This window comes from Pseudonaja textilis, chromosome 5 (genome assembly GCF_049901715.1).
Source record: "Pseudonaja textilis isolate UNSWEBS1 chromosome 5, rPseTex1.2, whole genome shotgun sequence".
NCBI classification, from domain to species: domain Eukaryota; kingdom Metazoa; phylum Chordata; class Lepidosauria; order Squamata; family Elapidae; genus Pseudonaja; species Pseudonaja textilis.
The window spans coordinates 53,211,672-53,224,848 of NC_141994.1; the positions used below are offsets into that span (position 1 = coordinate 53,211,672).

The 13,177-nt window shown below is 34.6% G+C and overlaps 1 protein-coding gene across 4 annotated transcripts in view; it reads right to left on the reverse strand.

Moving 5' to 3' along the window:
• The window catches only part of WASHC4 (WASH complex subunit 4), a 37,728-nt gene that overhangs the window by 10,453 nt on the left and 14,098 nt on the right, over positions 1-13,177 (reverse strand). Inside the window, exons 11-25 of one of the 4 annotated variants that reach the window (XM_026695121.2) lie at positions 12,818-12,941; positions 12,593-12,720; positions 11,393-11,553; positions 11,080-11,206; positions 9,321-9,446; positions 8,556-8,663; positions 8,051-8,197; positions 7,843-7,922; positions 7,426-7,531; positions 5,680-5,796; positions 4,202-4,370; positions 3,334-3,488; positions 2,283-2,357; positions 2,093-2,197; positions 661-795 (exon numbers count right to left, since the gene is read on the reverse strand). In XM_026695121.2, coding sequence (XP_026550906.1) covers positions 661-795; positions 2,093-2,197; positions 2,283-2,357; positions 3,334-3,488; positions 4,202-4,370; positions 5,680-5,796; positions 7,426-7,531; positions 7,843-7,922; positions 8,051-8,197; positions 8,556-8,663; positions 9,321-9,446; positions 11,080-11,206; positions 11,393-11,553; positions 12,593-12,720; positions 12,818-12,941 — 1,863 coding nt within the window. Of the gene's footprint in view, positions 1-660; positions 796-2,092; positions 2,198-2,282; positions 2,358-3,333; positions 3,489-4,201; positions 4,374-5,679; positions 5,797-7,425; positions 7,532-7,842; positions 7,923-8,050; positions 8,198-8,555; positions 8,664-9,320; positions 9,447-11,079; positions 11,207-11,392; positions 11,554-12,592; positions 12,721-12,817; positions 12,942-13,177 lie in introns of all 4 variants that reach the window. The other 3 variants (XM_087934880.1, XM_087934882.1, XM_087934881.1) reach the window with 3 other exon arrangements.

A 13,177-nucleotide genomic window follows, 5' to 3' on the forward strand; every position in this document is an offset into this window, starting at 1 on the left:
TAAGTTTGAGACAGTTGCCTATTCTCCTGATAGTGATCACCTGACTGCAGGGGTACTGGGATATCAGGACCTTTGAGGGCAAATCATAGATACTCTTTGTCCAGTGTCTACTTTGGACACTCGCTGAATGAGTGGTCATTAACTGAGGACTACCTTTATAGACTCATTAATGAGACAGAACTAATCTCTAAATTTTATGTGTATGCACACACAGGCTTATTTTAGAAGAAGTACTTTCTATCCTTGGTATTAATAACCATGATCGCTAAATAAAAATTCAGTCTTACTTTGGGATGGGTAATCTCAGGGATAAACAAAACAATGTCCTCAAATAGCTTTCTTGGCATGCATCACATTCTTTGCCTTACTGCTATCTTGTAACTTATCATGATACTTTCAGCAGTATTTGATACTGTATCAACCCTCTCATGGAAGTTGTTTTCTAAGCTTATTGTGCCCATCCGTTCCAAAAATTTGCTTATTCTTGGCTCAGCTAACTATTCTAAAGTATTACCCTAAAATTTCTTTCCAGAATAAATCTAAATTACTTATATGGGCTTATTTTCAAATAAGCAAATACAGGATTGTGTTCTCGGTGAATTTAAGTTAAAATTTTCCTCAAAAAGAGAACTATGAATCTATAAATCGCTTGTAACGTACCTTATGATCATTTTGATCTTTAATTTCCCTAAAGAATCGTATATCTTTGATCAATCTGGATTTGATGTGCTCATCATACATAAATTGACTAAAGATGTAAAATTTCTTTCTCAGAAACTGGTATGTGAAATTTACCTACAAAATATAAAACAAATACATTTTAAAAAACCCTATCTCTATTGATAAAAGCAGTATTTCATCCTCTCATCGCAATGTCCAAGTACTTGCTTATTGAATAGTTGCCTGTTATTAAATGTTAGCACTCAATCACGTTATGTTACACCATAGCTTCAGTATGTATGTACTATGTAAAGTGGGAAGGTGATATCAATAATTCCGCTATCTTTCTTGATGTAAAGGATGTGTAACCACACAAAAGCAGTGTTCTGTTTGCAGTAATAATATATAAATATTATTCATATATTATGAACATATGAGATTCAAGTGTTAACCTTGTTTACAATTCCATAGTTCTCCAGAAATGAATAAGTCTTGTTACTCTGAGCTATTTATATCCAACATTATTTGTGAAAAACAAACTGCAAAGATCATCCTTATTTGAAATTAATAGTTTCTTAAAAGTTGTACTTCTGGAGACAATCGGCTCCTGTTGATGCACCAGTTAAACATCACAAATTGGTAGGCAACACATTAGTAGTTGTAAAACCAATAGCAATAGTTTAGACTTAAGGCACATTGAAGAGACCAAAAACAGGTTTTTTATATATTTGTCCTGATTCTTCTAATTGGAATCCTTTTAAATAAAGATACCAAAGATAGTAACCATATTGAATATCCATTGGGCAGAAAACAAATTGAAATAATAATACCAGCAGCAACAGTACAATAAATGGGTTTGGAGAAATGCGACTAGCTTGGGCCACAGTGGCAATTCTGATCCCTTAAGCCTGCCTATAATTGCTTGAATTAACTCATGTTCATTCCCACATCTCAAAAACAGCCTGAAAAAGCTTGCTGCTATCTATAGTTGATATACAGTGATTCGTTGCATGTATCTACATGCATCTCCCTCCAGGAATGGTTACTTTTACATACTGCATGAGTAATTAACAATCTTTCACTTTCATGTATCGACTACTAGTGAATTATCCAGCAGAGATCTATTTGAAAGTTGCAAAAACTAGAAAGCTAAAGGAAGCTATAAACCCTCATTTGAAGTGAGAGCTCCAGCCCATGGCCATTCCTTTGTGGCGTGCATAGGGCTCAGTATTCTCCCCACTACATGAAATTGGGTGAGATCATTTGCCATCCTGGGTGGAGTATCATGAGTATGCTATGATACTCAACTTTGTATCTACACCCCTGATGATCCAAGTGATGCTGTTATTTCTACTATGATTAAAACGTGCTCTCTGCTGTTTATAATACACTTAGTAAAGAAATCAATGCTAAATCACATAGCGATACTTACTGTTGTGTTCATAATTCCTGTGCCATGTGTTCGAATTGAATTAGCTATGTGTCTTATATTTATTGTGTTCAGATGTTTGTTATTGCTAATTCTTTCAATGAAGATCTGCAATGACACAATTGTTGTATAATTTCAATAGTCATCAAAAGGATATCAGTTAATTATTGGGATTTTATCACTTTTCCCTCACCTGATTATTGAGATTGTACAGGTATCGGGATACAAATACATGAATATTTCTCATAATTTCCAGTACATCCAAGCCCTGAAACAAGTAGAGGCAATTGTAAAATCCAAATAAAATTATCTGAAAAACACAAGAAACATCTGGCCATCCAATCCAATGAAACAGGATCAAGTCCTTCCAGATCTTGCCTATATGGGACTGTCTTCCAATGGGATTTTGAAAGTGGGCATTTTTAGTTGCTTTCCCCATTCTTTGGAATTCTCTCCCCATGGAGATCTGGTCTGTTCCTTCCCTCTTCAATTTTAGGAAAACAATTGATAAAGGTTTTGTTTCATCTAGCACAGAAGGAGTGCATGTTGTAGTTGAAGACTGGAATTTGGCAATTTGGTATGTTTTCTGTTTCTTACTTTGATGTTATTAATTTTTGGAACAGAAGCCATACAAATAAAGAATATTTAAATACAATGAATTTATGTAAGTGTAGAAGAACGTTTGTTTCAAGCTAGAAAATGTAGTCACTTATTCGAAATTGGTATTTAATTTCATCCTTGAATAACAATTTATAAGCAATCACAATAAGAATATACCTCCAAAATGATAAAAATACAACCTATCCAAAAGCCCATGCAACTCGATTACATGTTTGTGGCATGTAAACTCAGAGCAATGTATTTCTTTTTATTTTGGGCTCAGCAAGAAGTCCTACTTAATTGCCTGTTCCCTAATACTAATAGCAGGAGTTCCCTAAAAGCAGAGAAGCAGGAATACCACTGGATTTTAAGGAAAAATAAATACTTAGTTATTAATTAGTGGCTGATAAAGCCACACTCATCTTCAGCCTTGATTTTTTTTAGCCCCTTTTGCATTTTAAATTTTATGTTTGAAATTGTTTTTGTATTTATTTTTCCTACATTGTAAGCTGCCCAGAGTCCCTTTGGATAGTGTATAATTTTAATTATCAATTTTAATAATAGCAATCAATTAATCAATGCACAAACTTCTGAATAACTTTTTAAAAAAAAAATACAGAACAATTTCTTTGTACACTTCATACCTGTTCTAAAGTCTGACTTGGAAGATGTGCTTCTGCCATAATTAAACCATAGCGCTGAGTTGCTAAATTCCTCATTTCACTGTAGGTAGCCCAGTCATGTAGAGCTACTGTAGTTAGATTGTAAAAAGTCTTGTCTAGGTAATGCGTCACATGAGCTGTAAAAAAGAGGGAGTAAGATAATTTAGCCCAATTAATACCGTATTTCCCCATGTATAAGCACCCACTTTGTATAAGCCACCCCCCCAATTTTTGGACTGTGAAGTTTTGAAAAAAATATTTTATTAGAGAAACAAGTTATGAAGAAAGAAAATTTACAAAGAAACAAAATTCGACGTCTAGATCTACAACTTCAGTCATGACGCCGAAAGCGGTGCGGGCGACGCTAGCAATCTACGCATCGGAACGAGAGTAGGAACGAAGCATTCAGGCCGATGCCTAGCGTATGCATTTCTATCACGTACTCGCACTCGTAATCGTATCATCACATACAATTTTTACAAAAAAGTATAGCATACTGCTGGAAAACCAGTTTATTCCTACTTTATTATTTTATGCATTTTTCACGTATAAAAAGTGTACCTGCTTTGTATATGCCACCCCCCTACTTTTTGGGCTTGAAAATTTTGGAAAAAAGGGGTGGCTTATACATGGGGAAATACGGTATGTGAAAAACCTGCTTATTCCAGATAGTTCATTTCCGCATTAAATGATGGAGGAAATGCCTCTTAAAAGTAATTTCTCAAGTTACAGTTAGCATAAAAGTTGAGAAACTGAAAACAAATCAAGTAGATAAGTTTTGGAACTGTAACAATAGCAATAAATAAACCACCAGAGTTGTGCAAGTAGAAACAAACAAACAAATGTCTACCTTTGATATCTATGAACCGATTAAAAAAGCGAATTGGGTTTAAAAAGAAGAAGTGAGCAAGATCCTTCATTCCAACTTTGAATGGATTTCGGTCATCTAGTTTTAAGTGCGTGTGTACTGACAGGCGCAAATCCTTTTCGATTTCTTTGCATAACTTGTCTAGGAGGTGCTGCTTGAAACAAAAATGTTAATAAAGTTTATTTTCAGAGGATGGCATATCTTAATCTTCACAGCACACTGGTTAAAAGATAAGAATTCTATAAAGCAAAACAAGATTGCACCTTCATAATGAACTGGAAGAAGAGTACTTGGCTCTGGCAATATTTGAAACTCGAGTTAAGAGATGGCAGCCCCCATAACAAAGAGGTAGGGTAGAGATGCAAAATGAATTTGACTTATGCCAAAGAAGATTTTCACCTGAAAAACTATCCACTTCAAAATGTCCTTTTATGTAAAAATTGTAATCTTGCAAGGTTCATCCCTGCAAGTAAGACAATTTCTCATGAGTGACCCCTTTTGGTTTTCAAATAATGTTCCAAGCCAGGATTATCAAACTCAAGGCCCACAGGCCAGATTGGGACTGAGGGGTGTTTAAATCTGACCCATGGGGCGGCAAAGGACCACAGTGTCTCTGGGTGCCAAAATGAGGCACGGGGGGGGGCGCATGTGGCCCCCGCACCCCATTTTGGCTGGCAGGGTGCTGCAGAAGGCATACGTCCCGTCTCCCCACCCCCTGACCAGCCCATGGAGAACTACAATGCTGATCGGCCCTCGAAGACATCCAGTTTGACACCCCTGTTCTAAGCCAGAAATATATTAAGCAAATACTGTAAATATCTATGATATAACATGTTTACCTTGTTCCGTACAGCTTAATTATTGGTCCCTGACAAATAATTATCAGCCATTTATGAATATTTTATTTAAACTGTAAGAATACATTATATGCATTAATTGTCTATCACAAGTTCCATCCTAAGAGCCAAGAGGGAGCAAATAGAAGATGGTCAAAATGAGAAGTTTGTGTATATGCTTTTATTTTTTAAAAAAAGGATATAGCTGCAACTAAATAATATCTTCTCTAAATGGAAACAATAACTGAGAAATGGTTTTAAAAAGAACCAAATAAACACATTTTTATTTAACTTCTAATAATTAAGAAGCAAATTTTATTAACTTTAAAAACCTGAAATTATCTGTACATATTGAGATTGATCATAATGACTGAAATATTAAAATTAAAATAGACATTTAATATTACTTATATATTTGGTATTTCAATTCTAATACAGCAAGATATCTTTCTGTAGGTCTACAATAAATTACATGTTAATTGTTACTCTTTAGCTTACTCATATCTAGTTACTAGACCACTGTATATTTAAGTTTATGTAGACTTCTGTTAACCCTTAATAGATTTGAACACACTCTCCTTATACAGGTGTAATTCAGAAGGAATACAATGCATGCACTCTAACCTTATTGAAAACATCCATGATTTCTCTGTCATAGCTTTCTAGGAGTATTTCAAAGGAATCCAAATGCCTTGAATGCATCATAGCTGGTACACAATCCCGCAATGCTCTAAACATATACTGAAAAAATAATCCAATTTAATGAAGAATTTAGACAACTATACATATTCACAGACACTAAAAAGTAAACATAAATTATTCAAAATCCAGATCCTAAATGGTGGCCCTCTAAAAGTGCATTTTGAAGGTTTGTTAGATGGATTAATTAGAAGAATGAGTCTCTAAAATCTTCCAGCTTGCATAATCTGTGTTTCTCCCTATTGTGTTTGCAAAAGATCTCAAACTATAAATTTGTTGATAAATTATAAATTTGTTAATATGAACTACATTCAATTAAAACTATATTGTTTTATAATTATGGCTTGTTTCCATCAAGCATAATTAAGATCGATAATGATTTATTTAGATTTATGAAGAGGTGATATTCAGCAGGTTCTGACCAGTTCTGGAGAACAGGTAGTGGAAATTTTGAGTAGTTCGGAGAACCGCCAAATATCACCTCTGACTGGCCTCGCCCCCATCTATTTTCTGCCTCCTGAGTCCCAGCTGATCGGCTGGGGTCTTCTTTTGTTGCCCTGCACAGGAGAACGGAGCTGGAAATCAGGTTAGTGGGTGGGGAGTGAATGGAATTTTGCAGTATCCTTCCCCTGCCATGCCCACAAAGCTACGCCCACAGAACCGGTAGTAAAAAAAATTGAATCCCACCACTGGATTTATGTTATATACATTAGCATTCTGATTGGGGAATTCTGAGAGTTGTAAGTCCACACATCTTAAAGTTGCCAAGATTGATAAACGGTGCACTGTTTATAACAATGGAATGAAAGCTACTGAATATTTTGTCACAGCTTTGCTTAAGAGGATGAACAGGTAAACCCAATTTACCTATCCTGACCCAATTTATTCAATCCTAACCATTATCCAACTCAGCCTCAAGTCCCAACTTCAAATGAACTGTTCTTCCTATCTATCATTTAAGCCAGGGGTGTCAAATTGGCGGCCCATGGGCCAGATGCATCACACACAGGCCATGCCTACCCCAGCTCCGCGAAGGGAAAAAACATCATGAAACATCACATGACGGCAACATGATGTGGCGAGTTTGACACCCATGATCTAAACTATGATTCAGGAAATAAATCTAAGACATGCTTGGTCTACTTTCTTTTTCCTCTTTTAATGTTTAGTTCTAGAACAAACTATATTTCATATATTACTATAGTTAAAAATTTGTAGGGTGGACTTTTTCTTATGAATTAAGCAATAGGTGAAATTGCATTAGAACTGCAGGTAGTCGTCAACTTATCTGAAATCATTTGTCTAGTGACCATTCAAAGTTACAACACAGAACAAAGTGACTTATGACAGTTTTTCACACTTATGACCATGGCAACATCCCCATGGTCAGATGGTTCAAATTTGAGCATGTGGCAACTGGCATGTGCTTATTATAACAGTTAACAGATAGTTGCACTATCCCAGAACTATGTGCTCACCATTTGTATCCTTCCCAACGAACTTCCAATGAGTAAATGGGAGAAGCTAGATTCTCCTAACCACATGATTCAGTTAACAACTCCCTTGCTTACTAATGGAAATTTTGAGCTCAACTGTGGTTGTTAGTCAAGGACTACCTGTACAACATCTCTGAAATTTTCCTGGCTGTTTCAGATTTAATGTTTTACTTACATGTAATCTTGCAGCATCCACTGCATTCTCATAAACATCATCCAGATAAATTGGAAATATTGTTCTGTGCCAGTACAAAAAGCAACAATCACACTGTGCTTGGACTCTAAAATGAAAAAATTAATGTTATTAGGAAAATAAATATTCATAATTCATACAGAACTAATTTCAAAGTACCATATTTTTACACAGAATGCATTTTACAATCTATCTTCATAATCGTAAGAGATAAAACTTGAGTTCTAAACAAACATACATTCTCAGGGATGCTGACTTCTATTTTTAAAGCTGAATTTTATAGTGAAAATATACCATCCAGTCTACAGCAAGCATCATTATATGACAAACCTTCTGCCACACCACCCTATTCTGGGTATCTCAGGATGTAAGACGTTATCATTTTATAGCTTTATTTACCGTTCCCTAAGTTCACTGATTAAGGCCAACTTTTTCATAACTACTTGAAGAGGAAGGAGTTCTTCATCTTTAAATGTTTTCTGGAAAAAAAAATAGAGGGGCAAGCTATTGGTTGCATCAGTTGCTATCAAACTAATATTTGCATCAGTCATTAACCATAAAACTCCTTATATTATTCCTTATAAGTAGATAAGACAGTTACACTCACCATTTGGGTGCCCACACTGAGGGCGAGAGAAACGATGAGTCTCCTCTGTTTTGTGCTAGGGCCATTGAGGGTGTTTTCAGCCAGCACAAGAGCGGAAAGTACATCAAGGCGCTGTTCACTGTACTTTTTGTCAGAAATTACTCTTTTCTTTAAATGATAAAGATAAAAGAATAAGGGGAAGGGATAGAGAAAACCATTTTGGGATTAATAATTCAGAAAACTCTTCAGCCAGTAAACTTTATTTCAGAGATTGACAAATACTGTATATTTCTTTTTTTAAATTCCAAGCTAAACCAGATTTAAAGCCAAAACAAATTAATCCAGTGATTAAAATTTACATACTAGCAAACCAAAGGATTCCTTGTTCCGCATTTTCATATCCAAATGAGCATAAATGATGTCACGATTTATTTTTGCCACTCTGAAGTTCCTTATAATTTATTCAAGCAGCTTGTCTAGTTTTTATAATTGCTGAGCTTAAAATCATTTGAAATTGTTTTCCTACCTTGGCTACAGCAATGGCATTGAGAGCCTGATGCTGAAGATGCTGAATTATATGTGTGACTGAATCAGCAACAGTCATACTTCTTCTGTAAAATGTATATTCTATTGCCTGAAGTTGTGCAAATTTCAGAGCACAAAATAAAAACAAAAGTTAATATCAAATTCTGCAATCAATCAGTTAATCAATTCTCACATGTATTGTCTCATCTGCATACAAAAGGTCAAATTTAAAACAAGTTTAATTAAAATGAAATATGATTTTTTTCAAACCAAAATTTCTAACATGAACTTTGAACTTTTATGAACTTTTGAAAGAAGCATCATTAAGTTGTATTAACAAATCATAGACTATGATAACATTACAAAGATTGTTAGATTTTTAGATAACTATATATTTTTATGTGTGTCCCATGAATACAAGAATACAAATATAGACAAATATATGTTTTTAAATTGCCATTTACTAGAAGTGTGCAATGTTTCACTTAACAGAATATTACTTCAAATTGTGAATAGCTGTTTGCAACTCTTGAAAGCATCTGTAGAGGGTGGCCATATGATCCTATGAAGTGATGCAGCTGCTTTAAAGAGCACAGACAGTTGCTAGATTCATATGCTTGTGCATTCTGAAGAATCATATTGAAGAGCTTACTGTTCAGTTTTGTCCTATGTCATTAATTAAATATGCATCATTTATGCTAAAATATTATTAAAGAACCATTGCTGATATTTGTGTCACTGAGGATATGCAAGCACCTTGACTTACTTTGAGTAGTTCCACAAGCCTGCATAATGCTTTAACTGAGGTTTTAGTCATTGGCTTCTGCATTGACATGTGCAGATTCATTGTAGTTGTGATTATGTTTCTAAGGCTGTAAGCATAGAGAAAGCCCTAAAAATGAGAAAAACGAATCAATTACAACTTCCTTGTGTCTTTATACATTTAAGTTTCTAAAACTGGTTGCATTTGCCAGTATCTTTGACTCTTTGTGGATAAGATCAATGGTAGTGCAATTTCTTCCCATATTCAGTGAGACACCTTCTGTCCTATGAATACTGAAGAAATTGATTCAGACACCTCCTGGCTCTTCTGGAGGTGCGTAGCTGGTGGTCAGTATCTTGATCTTGTTTTGAGAGGAGGTATTTTCTGTCATCTTGAAGAACGCTGTAGGTGCACCATCTCCTTAAGAAGTGTTCCTTAAATGCAACTATACCATACAACCACTGCTCTGTCTCCAACTTTCCCTTTTAGGAACTGTTGTTGAGGTAATGAGGTAAAGACAACTACAGAACACTCTGGAGTAAGCAAGCCATTCAGCCCTTTTCAGTCAGGACTGGGACCCACTGCAACTACCAGTGTCCATAGTATTCTTCCAGAGAATTTGCATGAATTAGACATTAGAGTCCAATTTTGAATCAACAATATTGTTTCGAATTAATAACATTGTTTTATGGTTATAATTTTAAATGTCAATTCAATCAATGGGTTTCAATTAATGCTTCAATTTTTAAAACTTTATTAATATATCAAAATAGTGACATATAAAAACATATTTTGGTGTCTACATATTGTATTTCTCAAGGCAACTTACTTACTTACAGATATATTATTTTATCAAGTTAATTGTTCAGGGTTTTGTTTTTTGTGTCTTACTAACATCACCATATAGTTTTATCTATAAGGTGAGTATCTTATAGAAGTTTTTTAAATTCTTACTTGAGACATATAATTCTATTTGTAATGATATATTTTATATCGGTCAATGACTGCAATAAAATCTATTCATTCATAATTTCTAATCAATTTGTGCATAAGAATGGGGGATTGTGTTATATGGATCTGATTGTATACTGTATATACAGTATTTTCTGATTGTTTTTTGAAACTAAGCATATACATACCTGTTGTGGCCCCGATTCCCGAACCTATGCTGTCAGAGGAAGAGGACCTGGAAGATGAGGAGGAAGAACTAGGAATGCCTTCCTCCCCAGGACCTTCCTCTCTGGCAATGCCTTCCTCCCCAGGACCTTCCTCCCTGGTAATGCCTCAGGTTCCATCAGACAACAGAGAGGAACAGCCTGAGATTAATCAGGAGGAAGGCATGTCGGAGCAGCCCCTGACAGAGAGTAAAGAGGAAGAGTGTTGGCTCGACCCTAAGCAGCGTCGTAGGGAGAAATGTGAGCAGCAACGTAGGAGGCGTGGGAGGGCCAGAGAATGAGCTGAGTCATTAAGCCACACCCCACAGGGGATAAAAGTGGGTGTGTTTTCTCCTTAAACTTTGTACGGGACAAAGTTTAACCTTACTTCAGATTTTCTTTGTGGACTGCCTTGTGATTTTATGTGAGTAAAACTTTATTTGCTATCAGTTCGGACTTGGCAGGCAGGACATGGTGGAATGCCAAGAATATTATCAGTTGCAAAGAATTAACTCTGTGAAGTCTGAGCCAGCTTCCTTGCCTGTGTTTGTGTATGTGTGTACTCTTTCATCTTTTGGGAAAAAGGAAAGGCAAGACAGAACACATACCTGTATAAAAACATTGCATCTATTACTGAGATCTTCAGCAAACTTATCCATCCTTTGTTCCCTTGACAAAAGAGATTCCATTTTCATCATCCAGGAGCTCACAAATACATAATAAGTTTGCATCTCTCTAAAAAGAAAATGAGTAATAGTTTCTTAAACATTTTGAAACCATACTAAAATTTAGAAGGCTAAACGATGATTTGAAATGATCTCTGAATTCAGAAACAATGGCTTGTTATCAGTTGCCAAACCTACTGGGACAAAACAAAAACTTGTAGGGAAGAAAAAATAAGTGTTTACTCCCCAAACTTACTTTGTAAGTAACTGAGCCTTTTGCTGTAAAAAACTTTCTCTCTGTAATTTAATTGCATGAAAACTTTTTCTGTCCAGAAGCTTGGCAACAGCTGGCATCTTCTGAATCAAAAAGTTGTCAGCAAACCAAATGACATTAGCTGTTAGTGTGATAGCCGGCACCTAGAACATTAGCAGAAAATTTTAGGAAAAAAAGAGAAAAAAACTTTTAGAATAGAAAATAGATTTTCATAACAAATGTATTCCAAGACCCTTAATGAACCATTCTTTTACTACACAAATTTTTCAATTATAAAAATATTCTAATTTTACTTGCATTGTTCTGCTAAGCATTCCATGACATGATCTCAGTGTCATATAACATCAATTCATTTCCCAAAGTTATTTCCTTAGCATTTAAATATAGTCAAGCCTATACAGTATTTGCAGAAGAAACATGGACATGGAAACAGAAGGCATTTATAATGAGATAAATGAAAAGGAGATTTGATAACACCCCATACTAAGACTATTTACATGTCCAGATATTTTTATAAAGGAAGGGCTAAGCCATACATGACTAAATAATATCTCTCAGTGAAATCCATTTGTTATACAGTTATGACTAAACTATTAACTTGATAACATTTATTGTCAAACTACTAGCCATTCTACACAAGGGCATTATACCAAATAATGCACTTCATCCTTTACCAAATGTTCTAAGCATTATAGATCTGAAAATACGATTTTGCAGTTTCTTTAACTTTTGGTGGATATAAATTTTGTTTTGCACATCTCCTATGCAAATTTTCAAGTTATGACTTGAAAATTCTTATAGACAATTTGAGGGAAGGGTATCTATCATTTATGAAAGCAGTTCAATAAAAAAGTAACACCACAAGTGCCAATTTTTATCATTTGTGAAATGGTATTTCATTTGCACTATGACACTCCATCTACTGTTTAATAAAATGATGTAAATTGTTACAGGTATTTGAACTGTTGTATGCAAAGCCTTTTGTATTGAGGTCCACTAAATCAAGCTTTCATTCTAGTAAAGAGCAGGAACACTACTTGCTGCAATTATCAAAAAAGATTGAATATGATCATAAATTTAATTCTGGTTGTTATTTATTGCAATGTTATTCACAAACATCTAATTTTACATTGGTTATCAAATTCTAAGTTCGATAAAAGTTACAAGCAGTAAAATATTCACCTTTTTGCAAATGTCCAGTAACAATTTGTAAAATTTCTTATCTATAGTTCGAAAAATCTGAAAATGTAGTACAAAGAGTCCACAAATTCCAACATACTTATCTCTCTGATCAATTTCAGAAGGTTCACCTTAAAGAAACAGGCACAAAAATTAGTTTTTGAAATTTGCCAAAAAATATAGATTCTTAATATTAATATACTGTAAAAAGGTTCTGCTGTGCATTACCGAGTTTAGCTTCAACGTTTGCAAAAATTGTGCGAATACTATGTGCAAACTCTTCAGCAAATATGCTATTCTTTGACACTGACACACCTCCATTGAGACAGTCAAATTGTTGTTCTATACAAGCCTGAATAAGAGAAATAAAAGCAGTTTACAGTATTAGTATTAATGAGAACAAAATCATATTCAAAACTTCATTAAAAACAAATAATAGTATGTTATTCTTATTGTGTTCTATTGAAATAAAAGTTTTATTGGAAAATTAAGAGTATCAACATGGATTCATAGGGATTGTTGGTTGATCATCTCTGGTTTTTTTATTTTTGTTAGATTCAATTTTATTTTTGTTAGATTCATGGACTG